This window comes from Pleurodeles waltl, chromosome 1_1, assembly GCF_031143425.1.
Source record: "Pleurodeles waltl isolate 20211129_DDA chromosome 1_1, aPleWal1.hap1.20221129, whole genome shotgun sequence".
Lineage (NCBI taxonomy): Eukaryota > Metazoa > Chordata > Amphibia > Caudata > Salamandridae > Pleurodeles > Pleurodeles waltl.
The window spans coordinates 268,927,321-268,948,704 of NC_090436.1; the positions used below are offsets into that span (position 1 = coordinate 268,927,321).

At 44.8% G+C, this 21,384-nt stretch overlaps 1 protein-coding gene across 1 annotated transcript in view; it reads left to right on the top strand.

The window, feature by feature from the left end:
- Positions 1-21,384, top strand: part of PARP8 (poly(ADP-ribose) polymerase family member 8) — a 636,820-nt gene that overhangs the window by 448,555 nt on the left and 166,881 nt on the right. The window contains exon 18 of the mRNA XM_069221607.1: positions 15,785-15,852. Within this exon, the coding sequence (XP_069077708.1) occupies positions 15,785-15,852 (68 nt within the window). The remainder of the gene's footprint in view (positions 1-15,784; positions 15,853-21,384) is intronic.

Genomic DNA, 21,384 nt, shown 5'->3' on the forward strand with positions numbered 1-21,384 from the left:
TGATTATTAATTGTAATAATAACAATATAGTCCTTAAAATAATAACTATAAAACTTAATTGTATTCCTCATACATTGATATATATTATATGCATAATTTTTAACTTAGAATTTCAGATAATAATAGTCACTTCTTACATAGGCAATGTATGTCATGAGTGAACATAAACACAATTTTATCATTCACATTCATTATCATCTTCTTCTGAATAGGTGTCATCATTCTCTGCGTCTGTTTGATTTTCACAGACGGGAAGTTTGCACGTCAGGTCATTTAGACAGTAGACACATGTTGACAGTTTGCAGTTCCTAATGCAGTTACAAGCTAGTAGATCTAACACAAACTGAGGTGCTGGCTGCCCCTCCACCCTGTCCACTAGCAGTTATTTTGCTCCCTCGTGTTTTTCCAACTTCCACCCTCTCCCAAATGGACTAGGTGTTTGTGGATAATTCAAAAGGCATCTCTTGTTTATAGCGGCTTGATAATTCGCACGTTTGGCATGTTTCTTCAGACAGTCCCTGCAAGGTGGAAGTTGATGAATGTTTATCTCACCCTTCTATGCGCTCAATAGGTGATATCATAAGTTATTCACACGATGAATCAAAGATTTTGGTGCATACAGCAAACACGAGAATTGCTCCAATTTCTCCATTATTCTTCAGAGAGATCACATTCATCTCCGAGCTGTGAAAATGTTTCCTGTGTATGTCTGTTGGCAGACAGGATTTTGAATGCACTCACTTTTCACGCAAATGCTCTTACTGTGTCACATCCAGTAAATGTATGGACGCCTATCATAGTTCGACAAACATTTTCACCAAGAGTTGAAGCTATTTTCCCAATGTCAAGGACTCGCATTATTTTTTAGTGTTGGACTTTTTTGCTTATGCAGGGTCATCCCCAATCTTTTTGCCTCCTGCCTCCTATTTTTTCTGATCTGTTGCTGTTGGTTTTTTGAACTCTGAGCACTTTACCACTGCTAACCAGTGCTAAAGTGCATATGCTCTCTGTGTAAATTGTATTGTTGATTGGTTTATCCATGATTGGCATATTTGATTTATTAGTAAGTCCCTAGTAAAGTGCACTAGAGGTGCCAGGGCCTGTAAATCAAATGCTACTAGTGGGCCTGCAGCACTGGTTGTGCCACCCACATAAGTAGCCCTATAATCATGTCTCAGACCTGCCACTGCAGTGTCTGTGTGTGTATTTTTACACTGTAAATTCGACTTGGCAAGTGTACCCACTTGCCAGGCCTAAACCTTCCCTTTTCCTACATGTAAGGCACCCCTAAGGTAGGCCCTAGGTAGCCCCAAGGGCAGGGTCCAGTTTATGGATAAGGTAGGACATATAATAATGTGGTATATATGTCCTGACAGTGAAATACTGCCAACTTCGTTTTTCACTGTTGCAAGGCCTGTCTCTCTCATAGGATAACATGGGGGCTACCTTTAAATATGATTAAAGTGTAGATTCCCCTAGAGAGTTGATGGACATGTGGAGTTTGGGGTCCCTGAACTCACAATTTAAAAATACATCTTTTAGTAAAGTTGATTTTAAGATTGTGCGTTTGAAAATGCCACTTTTAGAAAGTGAGCATTTTCTTGCTTAAACCATTCTGTGACTCTGCCTTGTTTGTGGATTCCCTGTCTGGGTCAGTTTGACAGTTGGGTTGTTTTTCACCTCACACTAGACAGTGACACAAAGGGAGCTGGGGTGTAACCTGCATTCCCTGATTAGCCATCTCTGCTAGGAGGGAGGGGTGGAGTAGTCACTCTCATCTGAAAGGACTGTATCTGCCTCTGACAATGCAGACTCCAACCCCCTGGTGTGTGTCTGAGGCCTTGCCTGGGCAAGGCAGGATTTCACAAGTAGGTGTGAGTCCCCTTTGAAGAAAGGTGACTTCAAAGACTAAAATGGGTATAAGAAGGGCACCCAAATCTACAGACTTTTAGAAACACTTCTGGAACCAAGAGGAACCTCTGCCTGGAGAAGAGCTGATAGCTGAGGAAGAAGTGCTGCCCTGCCTGTGACTGTGCTTTGTGGAGCTTTCCTGCAGTGCTGCTTCTGCTAGAGTAAGAGGGAAAAGACTGGACTTTGTGTGCCTTCCATCTTGTGAAGCAATCTCCAAGGGCTTGACTTTAGAGCTTGCCTCCTGTTGTTTGAAGTCTCAGGGACAGCAAAGACTTCTCTCTGCCAGCACCTGGAGTCTCTGGAGATACTCCTGCTCTGACAAGTGGTGCCCTATCCAGTCCCTGGGCCCTTGAAAGGAAAGCTGGTGGAAATCCAAGGAAACTGACTTCGGACGACTCCGGACCGCCGCCGCTGCTGAATCCGGTAACGCCGCCTGCACCCGACGCCGTGACCCTCGCTGGAACTTGACGTTCTTCGCAGGCCCGACACCGCTGCAGCCCCGCTGAAGTCCACGACTCCGTAGAAGTCGCCGCACCACGTCGTGACCGACGCCGCTCGAAGTGCGTGGATTCAACGTTTCGCACAGACGCCGCGATCCCCGACTTTGCGCATCGGCTTGTTTTCACTCTTCACCAAAGGTACTGTACTTGGGGGTCTACACGGCAATTGTTATTCAGGCACAATTGTTGTTTAGACAGTAGTTGTTCAGTACTTAGTTGTAGAGACTTTTTAGTTGTTTAGCAGTAGTGGTTTAGGCTATAGTTGTTTAGGACCTAGTTGTTCTGTCACATATTCGTCAACAAATGTGTAAAGTGGCAGTAATCCTAAGCCATATGTTCTCATAACAAATAGTAAACACATGGTGAAGCTGTAGAATGCGTAAGGTGAGAAGGTGACTCTGCAATGTGGCAAAGCTGGATTTAGGTGTCTAATCAGGCCTTGTTAGTCACAGGTAGAGGCAGCATATGAGGTTAATCTGGTGGGCTGTAATGAAAATGGCAGCTACTGTTACCAACAGCATCCGTTCCCATGTAAATAAAAGTTGAAAATATATTTGATTTACATTGACTACATCACACTGAGAAATGGTGTGATCAATCGGCTCAGAAATCTAACCTGTTGACATCACTGTACCACCAAATGAAGTCAACAATCTGCCTGTCTGCCTTTAATATGAATGGACTCTATCCCACTCTGTAACATAGAGTGACAAAAAGGCAGACTAATTTATAGCCTCAAACATTCACTTTTTTCAATTCATATACAAACAAATGGAGCAGAATAAATGTGTTTTTAGATATGGTAACATAGATTGCACTTACTTTCAATGCTATCTAGGATAAAGGGGAACATTGTTTCAATTGAAAATGCAGAATATATGGGTGCTCCCCCTCCAGTAGGAGTCCCACCTTGCCACCCACAACTGTCTAGTGTAGGTACTATTACCAATAAACCTGCTACTGGTCTGTAAACAGACATGTTTAAGCACTGGAACAAACTTGCAGCCTCAGCACTGGACATCTTTCTGGCCCTCATGGACAACAATTAACTTGTCTATTACAAGATAGCCTATGAATACATACTCTACTAGCCATGTCCTCAGGCCTGCCATGCAACAACATGGACAAGATCTCTATAACACTTCGGCCTATTATAGTTGCATGAAACCACTTTAGAAATAATCATTAAAACATAACCCAATGCGAATACTTGTATAAGTCTAATTTCTCAACAGTTTTGACTGTAAAGATCGTCTTTATCTAATAAGAGTGAGGGATATACTTGGGACAACACTTCTTTGTGTAATCACTTCCAAGGAACCTGCAGATACATGGCAAACCTCAGCAACAGAGTAGGTCCCATATTCAATGTGCTCAATTGGCTTTTGCTTCACTAATGTCTTGTTACTCAAACTCTGATTCAGACTTGTCAATGTTCATTTTCTTTGATTCATCTTGTTCTGCTTGAAAGCAGAGTGTAGGCACATAATCTATAGTTTATCAGGTGCAAAGCTGAAGAAACTCAAGGTCTCAGTGACCAAAAACCAAGGAAGAGCTGGTAGACTATCACACATGCACAGGTAATCAATTCCCAGAACAAAAACACATCCGCCTGTTTATATGAATGTGCCTGTTTCTGTTGCCCAACTAAAAGTTGCACACTCATTTCCCCTAGAAATGCCCACGCTGTGAAAAAAACCCAGTATAAAATAGCTAAAGGTTAATAATACAAGCATTGAGTTGAACCTCAATAACAGTGCTTAGGAACTGCATGATTGTGCCAGGAAGTGTATTGTAAACATTATATCACCAATGTTAATTGTTTATATTACCCATTCAAAGTTAACTGGGATATAACAAAAATATCCCTGTAACATTTTTTCAAAGACGAGGGCACTGCGGTAAAGGGGCACATCTTCCTGTGCTTCATGAACTTGAAGAGCACTCAAAGACAGAAAAAGAGGACGAAAAGTAGGAGTGTTTTAGGAGGACTTCAGTAGTGCCCACAGGGCAGTATCAGCCCCTTGCTTCTATTTACTAGCTCTTCAGGTCTGTAGCTACATGTCTTTCTTACCACTCTCATTCTTGTCTCATGCTTGTGTTCTTTTTCTATCTCTTCCTCTTTCTTGTTCTTTATCCCTATCTCACTCTCTTGCTCTGTTTTGACCTTTCTGTTTTTCTCTGTATATTTCTCTGCCTATATATCTCCCCTACTCTCTCTAGCTCTCTGTGTAGCTGCCTGACGCTTTATTTTTCTCTTCCTCTGTTCTTCTCAATATCCGTCTATAACTCTCATTTTGTCCTTTGTCTATCACATTGTTTGTTGTCCTTTCTGTCTGTGTCTCACCCAGTTTCTCCCCTACTCTCTTTCTTTGCCTCATTTCTTTTGTCCTCTCCCTTGCCTCACTGTCTCCTCATTGTCTCTTCCTACCTGTGAAGGACAGAAGCATAGCCCTAGACCCAGGAAGACATCCCTTGAATCAGCACCATCAGAATCATGACGTACCTAATGGCCAAGCTACGCTTGTGGCTAGTTTAGGGAGAGGCATGGAGTGAAAATGTGAAACTATGTGAGATTGATACATGGCAAGCAGACACCCTAAGCCAGTTCTAGCTCTTCAGCTAGGTACACTGAATGCTTGATGTTAGAAATGGGGTCTTTGGTTGGCAGTCAGGTTACCCCCTGTCCAAGCAAGGACCCTCACTCTAGTCAGGGTAAGTCACACACAATCCATATTATCCTGTGCCCACCCTCTGGTAGCCTGGCACTGAGCAGTCAGGCTTAACTTAGAAGGCAATGTGTAAAGTATTTGTGCAATAAATCATACAATAACACCCTATAGCACCGCAAAAATACACCACACAGTGTTTAGAAAAATATATAATATTTATCTTGATAAATGCAGGTCAAACGATTAAAATGAAATAAGTATATGTTGAGATATCACTGAAAAGTGATATAAAGTGTCTTAAGTCTTTTTAAAAGCAAAGTCTCTTTCAAGCACAAAGTACCTGGTTTGCGTGAAATATCTCCACAAAGAACCACAGAGGAAGAAATGCATGGAAGCAAAGGGGTGTGCTTCGATTTCTCGGGTCGCACACGGCGATGCGTTGTTTAGGTTTCACGCAGGGACAGCTGCGTGTTGATTTCCGGCGCTCGGTCATGGATCCTCTTCAAGTTGGGGGGTTTTCAGACATCCTGGGGATGGTGAATGGATTTCCTGCAGGACGAAGTCACAGGAACTGCATCGATCCTGTAGGCGTTGCATCGAATTTTCTACCGCACGGCAGGCGCCGCTCTGGAAGTCGGGCTGCGTCGTTCCGGGTCGGCTGTGTGGCGATCCAGTCGGCTGTGCGTTGAATTTCCGGTCGCTACGCTGGTGCTGCGTCGATCTTGTTGTTGCGAAGTCGGGCTGCGTCGATCCGGTTCGGCGTGCAGTGAAAATTTCACAGAGGTGCAGGCTGTGCATAGTTTCTGGCAGGTTGTGTGTTGAATTTTGCCGCTGAAGGAATCCTTTGTGAAGAAATGAAGTATTTTTGGTCCTGAATCTTCAGGGAATAGGAGACAACCTCTATCCAAGCCCATGGAGGGCACTTCCTCACCACAGCCTGGGAGCAGCAATGCAGCAGGGAAACAGGAAGGCAGCAGTCCTTCACAGAAAGCAGTCAGGTGAGTCCTTTGGGCAGCCAGGCAGTTCTTCTTGGCAGGATGCAGGTTTTTGTTTCAAGTTTCTTCTCCAGGAAGTGTCTGAGTTGGTAGGGGCAGAGGCCCTGTTTATATACCCAAATGTGCCTTTGAAGTGGGGGAGACTTCAAAGAGTGGTTTAGAAGTGCACCAGGTCCCCTTTCAGTTCAATCCTGTCCGACAGGGTCCCAGTAGTGGGTGTGGCAGTCCTTTGTGTGAAGGCAGGCCCTCCACCCTCCCAGCCAAGGAAGACCCATTCAAAATGCAGATGTATGCAAGTGAGGCTGAGTATCCTGTGTTTGGGGTGTGTCTGAGTGAATGCACAAGGAGCTGCCAACTAGACCCAGCCAGACGTGGATTGTAAGGCACAGAAAGATTTAAGTGCAGAGAAATGCTCACTTTCTAAAAGTGGCATTTCTAAAATAGTAATATTAAATCCAGCTTCAACAGCCAGCAGGATTTTATACCACCATTCTGGCCATACTAAATATGACCTTCCTACTCCTTTCAGATCAGCAGCTACCACTCAAACAATGTATGAGGGCAGCCCCAATGCTAGCCTATGAAGGAAGCAGGCCTCACAGCAGTTTAAAAATGAATTTAGGAGTTTTACACTACCAGGACATGTAAACTACATAAGTACATGTCCTGCCGTTTGCCTACACAGCACCCTGTCCTATGGGTTACCTAGGGCATACCTTAGGGGTGTCTTATATGTAGAAAGAGGGGAGTTTTAGGCTTGGCAAGTACTTTTAAATGGCAAGTAGATTTGGCAGTGAAACTGCACACACAGGCCTTGCAATGGCTGGCCTGAGACAAGGTTAAGGGGCTACTTAAGTGGGTGTCACAATCAGTGCTGCAGGCCTACTAGTAGCATTTAATCTTCAGGCCCTGGGCACATATAGTGCACTCTACTAGGGACTTATAAGTATATTAAATAGTCCAATTTGGAATTTTCGCCATACCATCTTTAAATGGACTCCACCACACAGAATCACAGAATACATTCTTTTGTTATAGACATTCCTGGCTGAAAAGGGTTTATCCCTAGTGACATTGATCCATAAACTTCAGATAATATTCCGGGAGCCCCAAAAAAGAACGCAGTTATCCTTGATCTTGAGGAACAGGTGCTTTTTCAAACGCTTCCACCAAATTGCAGTTGGGTTTAAGTCCTTCACTTGTCAGTGTGTGTCCTAAGTATTCAACCTCTTTCACCCCAAACTTGCATTTATCCAAACCAATAGTAAGACCAGCCTGTTCTAATCTAACCATCAATAGCACTACATCATGCAGTTTTTCATTTTCTTCCCACACTAATATGTTGTCTTGGAAAACAAGCACATTCGTCATGCCCTGCAATATCCTCTGCATGACCCTTTGGAATACTGCCGAAGCTGAAGCTAAGCCAAAAGGCATGTGAATAAATCTATAAGCCCCTTCTGGAGTTACAAAAGATGTAAGATGGCTGGAGTCCGGGTGCAGTTGTATTTGATGATAAGCATTCGATAAATCTAACGTAGTGAAACATCCAGCATTTTTCACGGACATCAACATTACATTAATGCAAGGAAGAGGATGCTGGTCAACCCATATACACTCATTAAGATCACGCAAGTACACACACATGCAAATCTTGCATTGGGTTTCCTCGCTGTAACTATAGGGCTTAGCCACTCGAAGGCTTCAATATGCTCAAACACACCAGCATCATACAACCGCTTCAACTCCTCCTTTAATTTTTTCCGTAATGCTAATGAAACATTCCTTACTTTATATACCTTTGGGGTCACACCCTTTTTAAAAACGTTTTGTGTTCAAATTCCTTCAAGCAACCCAAACTTTGAGCAAACAAATTTAGAAATAAAGAACACTATTTACTTTTCTTGTCGAGTTCTGTTAGCAACACCTGGTCAGGATGATTGGGGTTCAGTATCATTCCTAACGCATGTTGCTCCCTCCAAACCAGCAATGTTCTCCCTTTTTCGACCACATACATTTTGCCTTTTGCTTTCCTTCCCAAAAATTCTAAATTTGCTGTGAAATATCCTTTTATAGGATTTATAGTCCCACAATACCACACAGGCTCAACATCAGTAGGACACAACTCATACTTTCCTATGCTCTCCCAAACAGACTCATCCACCAATGTAAAAGGCGAACATGAATCTGCCCATGCTTGAACTTCTTTGTCATTCATTTTCACAGTACATTTTGGAGGATTATGGGGGTCATTTTGAGTTTGGCTGGCGGCGGGCGCCGCCAGCCAAACGGGAACCGCTAGAATACCGCTGCGCGGTCATAAGACCGCTGCGGTTATTCTGAGTTTCCCGCTGGGCGGGCGGGCGACCTCCAGAAGGCCGCCCGCCCGCCCAGCGGGAAACCCCTTCCCACGAGGAAGCCGGCTCCGAATGGAGCCGGCGGAGTGGGAAGGGTGCGAGCTATGCAGACACTGAAAATCTTAATGGGGCCCTGTTAGGGGGCCCCTGCAGTGCCCATGCCATTGGCATGGGCACTGCAGGGGCCCCCAGGGGCCCCACGACACCCGTTACCGCCAGCCAGGACCGCCAGAACCAGGCTGGCGGTAAGGGGGTCGGAATCCCCATGGCGGCGCTGCCTGCAGCGCCGCCATGGAGGATTCCCCAGGGCAGCGGAAAACCGGCGGGACACCGCCGGTTTTCCGTTTCTGACCGCGGCTGTACCGCCGCGGTCAGAATGCCCATGGGAGCACCGCCAGCCTGTTGGCGGTGCTCCCGCGGTCGTTGGCCCTGGCGGTCCATGACCGCCAGGGTCAGAATGACCCCCTATATGTTTCACCAGTTTGATTTACCTTGTATTGTGATTCTACACCACATACTACCATCACTTCGATTTCATCATCATTATCCGTAACCATCCGATGTTCAATTTGAGCATCACCTTCATTCTCCAGGTTTACTCCCTTTTTCACATACATGCTTGTACCCATCTTACAAACTCTGGCAAAGTGTCCCATCTTCTTACACTTAAAACACTTTGCATTGCCAGCAGGGCAATTACTTGCTTCTGCAGTGTGTCTTGCAATTCCACACCTATAACATGTCTTTCTTCTATATCTGTCCTGTGATCTCATCAAGCCATTTCCCAACTCTATCTTAATACTAGTGTGTGCAGGTTTTTTTACCACATTCACAGCATCACTTTCTCTTTGCTCTATTTTTTCCTTTAATTCATTGCTGCTCAATTCTTTCACATATCGGGAAGTGTCTTCCATACGTCTGGCTATCTCTATGTTTTTTTCTAAAGTGGGATCCTTCAAATCTAATAATTTCTCTTGAATTTTAACATTATTGGTTCTATTAATTAATTGATCCCTTATTATTTCATCATGTATATCTTTAAACTTGCATGAAATGGACAATCTTCTCAGCACTGCAACATACTGCTCAATAGTTTCACCCTGCAGTTCAGCTCGCAAAAAAATGTCTGTCGTTCTACCACTACCCTTACTGTTTTCCAAAATTATTTCCAAAGCTTTTAAAGCATCTGCATACTCATCCTCCTCTATCCCATCTGCGTCTGAGCTTGCATTTCCATCTCTATACTTGTTAACATTTATAGGTAATGTTCTCAAAACTCTTCTTCCCTCTACACCCAGACAATGCTTCAAACTGGCCAGTTTCCTTTTCTCAACAAACGTGTCCCCCTCTATGGCATTTAAATACGCTTCAAACATGTCCTTTCAATCTTCCCATGCTATACTTGGGGTTCCTGGTTCTTGCAAAAACGTTGGCAGTGCAGATATAGACTGTCTAGCCACGTATTTTTATGGCTACACCAGCTAGACATACATGGGGTGTAAAAATTCTTTGCTAAATAACCTATTGCAATTATAATTAAATGTACAAGGCTAATTCCTAATAATAATCAGATGAATACAAAACAAATATGTGTTGTGAGTTTGAAATTTCTCCACCAGGTGGAGCTGTTGTTCAATTATTATTCAAGAATTTCAACCATTTCAAAAACTGAATGGAACACTTCCTTGTTGTTCCTCAATTGGAAACATATATCGTTTTAGACTTTGCAGGTGACTTTCTTTGTCTTGACTTTGTGACGGTGGCTGCGCCGCCTCACAGAGGGATCATAAAATGTTTTATTTACGATGCTTCCAATACAAAAGAGACTCCATTGTGCCTCCGAGTGTCAATTTCCACAAAACTAAAACCGTAAGTTCAATTTTAATGTAACTGTGCTAAATATAGAAATTCCTTCAGTCACAGAGTGTTCACGCGTTACCAAGGTCTGTCCTGCGCTTGTAGTTTCAATCACGCGCACGCATCTCTCCAACTGTTTTTCTGTTATGCTTCATATGCTCACAGCGCGAGCTCCCTCCGAAGTACTGACTTTTCAATAACCATAAACTAGGTTATAATATGTTTTTGCTAGAAATCGGAGCAGTCGTGCAGGGCAACAACAATTACTTTCCTTTGTAAATTACAGTTTTACTTGAAATTGCTGTAACACATTTCAAACTTCCACACTACATGGAATGTGTAAACAACCACGGCACGGTCGCTCTCCAACCCGACCCTTTGCACGCATCAGCAATAAACTGAGTTCAGCTAGTCAGTAGCCCAATCTTTTTTTTATTTTTCCTTGTGAAATACTTGCCGCAAATGTTGCGAGTACACTGCTCACTTCACCGATGCCTTCAGAAACGAGTCTGGGGTCCAATATCCTCATACAGGTTTCGACAGTTCCAACCAAAGGGTGCTTAAGCTCCTCTATCCCATCCTCTGTCGCCACTTTTCCAGAAAGTAAAAAGCACTCCTTGGAAATACATTGAAGCTGTTTATTAAGTCACCAACAAGGACCCCTGACCGCAGCCTCCATCAACTGTCTCCTCCTCATGGAATCTCCCCTCTGGCCACATTCTACATTCCATAGCTTGTCAGGAGCAGTACAATGATAATACAAGTACATGGACTAGATTGTTATTTTGCATATCACAAGATCTAACAGTTATCTATCAAACTTTCAAGCGGAACTTGCTTTTTGTCCACCTCTTGATTACCTGCTATGCTTTTTATGTATATATATTTTGGGGTAAAACGCAAACTACACCTCCCTGATTACAGTCTTATTGAATAAAACGTTAGGACCGCTTAACAGCATCACATATGATATGGGACCCACTGGCATCTATGTAAATGCATGCAACAATTCTAAAGGTTGCCAGGCACACAATAAATTAGAACACCAAGCGTGGTTGATTACATGAATGTGCATGTTTCAATGAACATGTTGTGCATAATTCTCAGTTGGCCAGCATTGTGAAATAAAGTCTTACATTCTAACCATCTTTTACTGTATTAATCTTCGCAACCCAGCCATCTAAGTACAGTTGTTCAGCCCATACATCGCTAGGCTTAATTTATTTCACAAACAGAAAGCGGCTGACACTAGGAGTTTCCGAAAGTACACATTTCTTATCAGCACCCTCTTTGCCTTTTGATTTTGTTCTATCTGGCTGCCAGGGGTCACAGGGGCAGTGACAGGGGTCGCAAGGGGCAAGCCAGGGGTCACAGCTGCGACCCCGGGAACACCTAAATGACGGCCGTGATGATAGATGCTAGATTTATGAAGTGTGACATAGCATTTTAGTGCGATGATACGGACACCAGCTCTAAAATGTGTTACTGCAACCTGTAATGCGAGGTACTTGGCAGAGTTATCATTTTTGTCCGTACATTAAACATGAATATTGGGAGCAAAGAAAAAAATACTCATAGTAAGATTTCAACCTACAAGCACGATATTTACTGTAACTCCAAGAGTAGGAATTTGTGTCACAAATGGGAAGTGTAAGTTTAAAGAAAACTGTGTACAGACATATTATAGTGTTCTCACGTTACCCACCATGTATTTTTGTCTTCTTTGATAAACATGCTTGCTATGTGAATTTATGTTATATGTTTTCTAGTTGTCAAACACAACCAGCCATTATCAAGTTTTGCAGTGATAAGTATCTGTTTACACCACATGTTGCAAAGTGACTCATTTTTGGGTGGTCATACCCGGTTTTTCACTTTTTTGGGACTCACTTGCTGTTATCTTGAACTGTAGCACTGAGGCACTGCTATTGAGTGCCCAGTGTATGTGCTCTGACTGATTAAACATGTCAAAACTAGCGTAAAATCAGATTGGCACATTTTACTTTCCCATAAGTCCATAGTAGTCCACTTGTGGATTACAGCTGTTAATATGCTATTATATGGAATTGGATTATTGTTTGGGGTGGCAACTGCCCACTTTAAGGAATATTCACAACCCTCAACCTCCCATAGCATGGGTTTGACACATGGACATTGCATTTTTTTCTACTGAGGCAAACAGGAAATAATTCAAAAGAAGGTAGATCTGGGCCCGGAAACCTTTCACACATTGGTTCGAGAGGGCTAGAAGTCAATCCCACCAACTAGCTAGTGCCATGCATAAATGTGGCATGCCCAGGCACCATCCTATTAGACCTGGGGATCATCAGAAGAGGACCAAACCTGCTGTCTATGAACTAAGAGGAGCCCCCATGGACTGGGCTTGCGATCTCTTGTAGTCAAGACATATAAGTGAACTCTAAAGGTCAATTGGCTGACCTTCTGTCTGGGTACATGAACACAATAGGCTGCACAATTACTTTTTCATTGGGTACTCGACTTGGACTGGACTTTGCTGTTGGCCTCTCCCTGACATCCTAAAAGTCTCTTAGTGTCCTCCCCTGAGGTCCTGATGGCCTTCGAAGTGTACTCTTGTGATTGATTGGACATCAGAAGAAATTTTGAAAACTCTGAAAATGTTTTCCCCCAGAGCTTCAAGGTGATCTGTACGGAAAAGGTACCTGAATGGCAGTTCCACTCTGTCTGGTAGAATTTCAGCTTTGCCATGTCAAGGTTCCCAGCACCTCTGAAAAACAATAAAGCCAGATTTTCAGTTTTCAGCAAGAAATCTTCATAACTCTGGGTCCAGCGCTTCAAGTATCCATCCTTCAGTTCCAAGGCAGGAGTTACAATTTCAGTGTCTGTCTGCTCAGGGAGGATTTTTCTTCACAAAAAGTGTCAAAGAGCCAGATGTACAAAGCATTTTTCCCATTTTCAACCAGAAAAATGCCTTTTCTAATGTACAAAAGGCAAAATGTGATTCAGTAACTTATCAAAAAGTTACCAAATCACATTTTGCTTTTGGGATTCGGTATTTGGCAGGAGGATGTTTAGGGCGTCCATTCCAAATACTAAATTGGTCTCTCCGTCATGCAAAGGCTGGCATAAAGGGGGCATTGGGGACCCCATAGGGGTCCGTGCACTGCCCATGTACTTGGCCTGGGAACTGCAGGGGCCCTCATGGACAGCCCCATCGCGCATTTCACTGCCCGATTACGAGCCGGCGTGAATGTTGTAGTGAATTTTCCACTGGGCCAGCAGACAGAAATGCTGTTTTTGCCCGCTGGTCCAGCGGAAAACTCCTAATAGCACGGGCATCATACTGCCAGTACTGGCGGTATGCTGACTGCAGCAACTTCGGCGGTCTTTTAAAAAGACCGCCAAAGTCGTAATGGGGGCCTAAGTCATTTAAGAGTGGGCAGGAATTTAGATGTTTAGCCTCTGGACCTGTCATTTCCCCTTGGGTTACCACTCTGGTAAAAAGAAGTTGGAATAAAAGGTGTCACCTCTAAAAAAAATATCAGGATGAGAATAACATGCCACTTCTTAAAATGTAAAGTCAAAGCCCTCCACTCAAACAATTAGAATGACTCCCTGAGAACTCTTCGGTGCTTACAATATTGATGTATTATTCACCCAGACTCTGGTCACTGGTGTTTAGTTGGGGACAAACGCCACATTAAACACAGCAGGAGTCAAGTAACCAGTTAAGGACCAAGATTGTCTCTGTGCTTTTCAATCTCACTAATGGAAATACTGGGTCACCTTCCAGTGGTAAGTGCAATGGGTGCTTTTCATATAAGGCCTTGTACCCCTGAATATACTAGATTTTCCATTGGTGGGGGCACCCGCAGAACCTTGAGCAGAAGCTGGTTCTTGAAGATCAGTTAGTGGCAAGGACTTCAATAACTGATGTCTCCGGAATTGTGAGCGGTTGAGCGATGGTTCAAGTGGGTCTGCAGTAAAGGCAACCTGCTCCAGCCAGCAGAATTAGTTGCCACACAAAGGTGTGAATGTTAACATTTTCTAGTAGAAAAAAAGGGAATACCACCCCCCTACTGTCACTGAGTGTCCAGGGGGCAGCAGCTCCATGATCAATATGCTTTGCTTGCTTCTCCCAGGGTAGGCTTATCCCATTGACTGGCCAGCAGGTCTTCCATGCAGCTGGGCCTTTTGCAGGTCTTCGCAAGGATCGTGTCACACCTCCTGGCCAACACAGTCCTCCTTATCTTCCCATGTTAAAGAAGAAAGGTGACTGCTGAGACTTCCCAGACCTGGGTCCAGTGTTGGTGATGTACACAAAACCAGCAAGTATTCTATCCTGAGTGCAGTGTCTTCTCTTTTATTCTGGTGTGCAGGCTTGCTTTATACTAATGACTTCAAAAACAAATTCAGTACAGGTGGAGGTGCCCAGTACATATACCCATATGGGGGCAAAGGCAGGCTGCCAGTGCAAAGCTCATGGACTACATCATTCAAAGGTTTGTCCACTCATCCAGTCCCGGAGAAGCACTTTGTCTCCTTTTGCTGACTGGATTTTATTTTGTAGGCTTCTGATCAAAGTACCTATGGTTAGACTAGTTCTAACTGTTCTAGATGTTCATTATTGTCCTCAGACTGATTCCTGCATCTTCTTCCATTACCATGGATGAGGGCCCGATTTAGGAAATGGGGGATGCTTGATTTTCGCCATGGGCAGTGCCATGCAACACTTTGACAAAGTCCTACAACCTCCAATAATCAGGCTTTGGGAAGGGGAACTCTTTCACACATATTTACTTTCTCTCTCACACACATACTCTTTCCAAACAAATCATAATATTCACCAGTACTTCTGTAGAAGGTCATGAATTGGACTGGCTGTATCTAGGTGAATAAAAACAAGGCTGTCTAAATCATACGTTTTACCCATCCACTTTAACACAAAAAAAGTGATGTGAGGAGTGCCTCCATATAGTCTACACCACTGGCAATCATTGTGGATAGAATACCAATCCATCATTTTTCACCCACTTTAGACAGTGTCCCACTCTATGCAAATCAGTACAGACCCTGCTTCACCCACTTAGAACATTGCATTAAGCACATACAAAACTATAATGAGTGGAATGTTTGCAAATAGTCTAAACCACTGGCCTTCGCTCCATGTAGCATTTAGCTTGTTCCCCCCAGATTACTGCTGTACACACACAACGTTTGTCAGTTGTATGATAATTGGCAGTTGCTCAATATCAGGCAGTATGTTTCCCATTGTGACAGTGATCCATAATATGAGCAGTATGTTGGTCTATGGGTATAACATAATGGATAAGTAGAAAGAAATATTGTCCTTGTCAAGAACAGCACTGTGATGACTTTATTTTTTCTACGATGCAGACGCTTCTGGTAATTGTATTGTTTTATGGAAATAGGGATTTTGAATTACTTCTCCAAAAGTGAGGCTGCATTTTTTGCTTTACTATTATATTGATTCATATGGTATTGCATTCTAGGCACCTTACTTGGAAATCAAGAAACAGATGGATAAACAAGATCCTCTAGCTCATCCTCTCTTACAGTGGTATGTAGACAATGTTCTTCATTTATGTATACACGGATATCTGAATTATGTCTGTATTGTACATTGTGTGCAAAAGCCCATGAACACACCTTACATCCTTTAGGGGTTTCAAACTGAAATGTTTAATGTACAAAATTATAATTATTTAGAGCTGAATATACTAATACCCACTTGCAATATATGTTGGTCTATTTGCACACCGACTGGTTTGTGAATGGGTGTTCAATTTACAAAAAGACCTATGTACTAATAGATGTCATCTCAAATTCTCAATTCACAGTAGTCGCAAACGACCTGCTGGATGAATATTTTTTGGCAGTTTGCAATTTGTGATGTCCCTTTCTGAGCAAAAACAATCCTGCTTGCAACTCAGGCAATAATAATAATAAAGGTCAGTGCAAAGGGAAAGTAGCCTAGACTTCCACGGAATATAAACTGCTTAATAAAATCTCTCTATACCATAAATGTAAAACAAATGAGATTTATTAATTCTTTCAGGCGTTATCTCCATATGAATCTTATGCTAACATTTAATTCTAATAACAAATTGTCATACTATTTATAAGCAAAGGTAGGTGCTCCTAAAAGAACAGTGAAAGTGCAGATGTGCAAGTGAGTGACGGTGATATATACAAATAATGCAGAGTGTGGTTGTATAAAATTATCTTCCAGTGGCTCCTACAATCCAGGAGGCCCTGGAGTATCGTTACATTTCTTTAATGTTTTTCACATGCACTCTTTTAGAAATGTGTTGACGTTTCGACCCCGTATGCAGGCAAATCAGGATGGGGTCATCAACAGGACAGGGATGGTTGCAATGGAAGCACCTATGCTCCAATGTGGGGAAAATGACACGCAATGGCTGGGATCTCCAGGAGTCGTAGTCCCTGGAGTCTGTTATTTGGTGTCAGTCAGATGGCTCTTGTTATTTGGATAATCCAAATGTCGCTTGAATCCAGTGTTCAGGAGATTTAATCAACTAGAACAATCCGTAGGCTATATATAGCCAGGAAGCGCCAAAGATATGGTGCTCCTGATAGACGTGCGGTCTCTTGAAAATCTTGCTGAATTTTCAAGAGGCCGCACGTCTGAATACCTGGGCACTGGCCGATTAACACGGCCGTCTGAAGGACACAAGAGTGTTCTCGACCACAAATGGCTTATCCAAATAACCAAAGCTAGATATTGTCTGTCCTCTAACCTCAGTTTACTCTGTGAGGCACAGCAGAATGTATCTAACATGCATACCTGGTAAACCCCATAGAACTCACCATCTTTTTCCTTTATGATTGTTATTTCAATCTGTGATTCTTTTCGTGCCACAGAGGATTCAAGGTGGATTGTTTGATGCTTTGGATAACTTCTGACTTAGTACATATGCTTGTGAAACAGTAGTAGTCATGCGTCACATCACAAAGCACAGCTGTCATTATTGAACATGCATTATATGCATTCTTGGGTTCCTCCTCAAGAAATCTCTATTCTTTCTGTTGTCGTTAGGCTTGACTTCCTTAAAACTGTTGTTGTTTTTCAGTTTGGAACTACTTTGTTTTAACTTTTGCAGCAACATGAACTCCACCTCTCCTTAACTTACATTTCTGCCTATATATTCAGATACTTTGCAGTTGTCACATTGGTTGCTTATTATACCTGTTGGCATATTAGCTTAAGGTCTGCCTCAATTGTCAAGCATGTTTATATTTTAGTGGCCACTGTTGGCTATATATCTCTCATAGTACTATCCTAGATGTCATCGATTTTTTTTCAGGCAAAGGATTCAGCTTACAAGGTTTCTATTTTGGATAAGTTTTAAGATAAATTTGAAACCTTAGACTTCAAAATTGATTGTCTCATGCATGATATGTAAGACACCATTACTTTTACCCGAACTTGATGGCAATCTCTGGGGCTATTACATATTGGACAGCCAATGGCAGTTTTGCTGTGGCCTTCTTGCTTCCTCAACGAGCAGCCTGTACTTTGGGAAATATGACTGGAGATGCAGAACTGTGGGCTAGTTCAAATCTCTTGCAGCATACTACCTTTGTTGAGTTCAAAAAGGCATTGCAGTTCACCTTGCTGAACGTGAGTCCTTATATGCAACTAGAAATGAGTTAGAGCTGCTTCACAGGTGTATGAATGTTATCTGATCAAGGCTTCTAGCGGCAGATTCCTCACCTTTGAATTCTCCCTAGGTGTCAGACTGGATCTGGAAGATTTTTCGTGAGCAGTACCCCTGTGTACTATTAGGTGGCATTGAATGGCTCTGCGTCCGTCATTGGCATCGTCCACACTGGTAATTATATCATGATACCTATATAGGCGACACCCAAGTACCCCATTGTGAGTTCTTTCTGCACCAGTCAGAGCTGATTCCAGAGTAGTGCTACCCCTCAATCATTTCTTGACTGAAATTTGTAAACTTTTTGTCAAATATTTTTGAAGGTTAGCTCCTGGTGTGTCCAGGATGTTGTCACAAGAGACGGGTTTTAAGCCTTGCGGATCCTGTCATCGGGTAATGTCGGTGACGGATCCGCACCTCATCTGTTTGTGATGTTTGAGGCGCGACTTCAACCCAATGTGGTGCTCCGATTTCCTGCCCATGCTCTGAAGGCTTTTAGGGAGCAGTCCTTGATGCTAATGGCGGCCCAGTATGCCACTCCATGCAGGTCCTGGTCAAGGGGAAGGTCCCAGGGCGGATCTCGGAGTCCAAAGTATTTGTCGTCATACTGCAAGTTCTCAGGATGATCGGATAAGTTGAGACACAAGAAGAGCAAGAAGACAAAGCAGTCTTTGTCTTCTTGTCCATCAGCCAATGCAACAAAGGAGTATCTGCATTCTAGGCCTCATTCTATGTAATCTGCACCTGGGTCGGCTTCACACCTCCCTGATTTTCCGGGAGCCGCAGCAACACCTGTCCAACTGAAAGAGTTCTCTGAGTCTATGTGCCTCATGTTTTGGCAGTCCAACCCTGTCACAGTGCCAAAGGGAGCCCCCTTCAGTTTTGGCACCAACTGCTTCAGCCTTGGTGCCGATGGGGTCCCAGGGATCCTATCCTGGATCCAGAACGGCACTGGTCATGACATCTCGACCTTCCCCAGCGTCGGTCCCAATACAAACACTCCAGGCATTGCCATCCCGATTGTCATCCCCGACTCCGACACAGAGGCGGGGATGACATCAACTCCGATGCCGGCAGGATCCTTGACTCCTAGATCCTATTCTTTTGGGCTAGGCCTGGGGGAAGACTGGGAAGAGTTGCTGGACTCTTTAGAATACAAAGAGTAAATGAACCGGTGTGAGGATTTGGGTGAAGCCAGTGGCCTGGACACTTCGCATGATACTGGTATGCTTTCTCCCCTACCAAGATGTGAGAAGTGTGGCACAATGGTTAGAGCGGCAGACCCTGAAGCAGATATCTGGCTCAAGACCAGGGTTCAAGTCCCGCTTCGGCAGGTCTTGGGCTCAATTCTCTTGGACCAGATAATTCTCGCCTCAGTGCCTAATCTAATTAATGAGTCCCACTCTGCAACTCTGGGCAATAGCTTGCTTAATCTCCACAACGGCCCCAACAGCGCTTGGATGCCTGGCTTCACCCTGGAGTGGGCACCTCACAGGGAAAAGCCAGGAAGGGTTCCATAGCGGTATGAGTACAGCGCCTTGAGACCCTAACGGGTGAGTAGTGCGCTATACAAGTTCAAAGTTTACAGTTTTACTGTGGCTATGGAGGAAGGAGCTTCCTATGCAATGGTAATGGGGAGGGCAGCTGAGGTCATACACCTTTAACTGGCTTCGCTGACAGCCAAGACTAATTTTTTGACAGAAGCTCTGCAACCAGGAGCTTCCACATCCGAACCCCTGCTCTCATTCAGTGATGCACCTACGGGAGTCCTTCTGGTTACCTGGTCCAAACCCAGCACAAGGGCTCCTGTGAATAGGACAATTGCCCACAGCCATCACCCTGCACCTGGGAACTCAACCTTACTCATACAACACCCTTCTCCTGAGAGCTTGGTGGTCCAAGCCTCAACCACCCAAGGTCCGTTTCCTACTGCTCCCGCAGATAGGGAGTCTAAAGGCTAAATTGGGAAGAACATGTTTTCTTTTGCCAGCCTGACATTGCGGTCCGTGAACACTGCATGCCTTTTGAGCTGTTATTCACACAATCTGTAGGACACGGTTGGGCTGCCACAGGTCCCAGAAAAGGCCCAGACTGTACTCCCTCAGGCTTTTGCCGATTGGAGGGATGCGGCAAAGTTCACAATTAGTTGCAGACTTGACACAACTAACACGCTAGGCAGAGCGGTTTCCACAATAGTGGCCCTGGGGTGCGCAGCCTGGCTAAGGATGTCTGGGTTTTTCTGAGAATGTCCAAGCTTCCCTTATGGACATGCCCTTCAATGGCACCCGTCTCTTCGGAGACAAGACGGACCCGATGCTCAAGTGCTTTAAGTACTTTCAGGCCATGGCTAGGTCTTTGGGCCTCACGGCGGCCCACCATTCCCCTCACCCAATCTGCCTTTTGTTCCTTTTTGTGGCTACAGAAGGTGCTTCCAGCTGTGCCTATTTGACACCCCGCCACAGTGCCACACATGCATCCCAGACTGTGCGTGTGCAAGGGTGGAGTACCCACCAACCTCGTGGGTCAGTCTGCTCTCCCCCAACTGAAGCATCCTGTAAACTCTCCTAGTCTGCCCCTTTAACACCATGGAATCCAGTTGGCGGCAGGATTTGACAACCCCTGCCCCACTAGCAGTCCATAACATTTGATAAGTGGGTTTTGCTGATTGCCGAAAGGGCTACACTCTCCTCTTCAAGACTATCTCTCCCTCTATGCCACCAGCTCACAACCGGATGACAGAGGAGCATCCCTTCTCCGCGAGGAAGTCACAGTTCTCTTGGACAAGGGAGACATAGGTGGTCATTCTGACCCTGGCGGTCTTTGACCGCCAGGGCGGAGGACCGCGGGAGCACCGCCGACAGGCCGGCGGTGCTCCAATGGGGATTCCGACCGCGGCGGTAAAGCCGCGGTCGGACCGGCACCACTGGCGGGGTCCCGCCAGTGTACCGCCGCCCCATTGAATCCTCCGCGGCGGCGCAGCTTGCTGCACCGCCGCGGGGATTCCGACCCCCCCTACCGCCATCCAGATCCCGGCGGTCGGACCGCCGGGATCCGGATGGCGGTAGGGGGGGTCGCGGGGCCCCTGGGGGCCCCTGCAGTGCCCATGCCACTGGCATGGGCATTGCAGGGGCCCCCGTAAGAGGGCCCCTACATGTATTTCACTGTCTGCTGCGCAGACAGTGAAATACGCGACGGGTGCAACTGCACCCGTCGCACAGCTTCCACTCCGCCGGCTCGATTCCGAGCCGGCTTCATCGTGGAAGCCTCTTTCCCGCTGGGCTGGCGGGCGGTCTGAAGGCGACCGCCCGCCAGCCCAGCGGGAAAGTCAGAATTACCGCCGCGGTCTTTCGACCGCGGAACGGTAATCTGACGGCGGGACTTTGGCGGGCGGCCTCCGCCGCCCGCCAAGG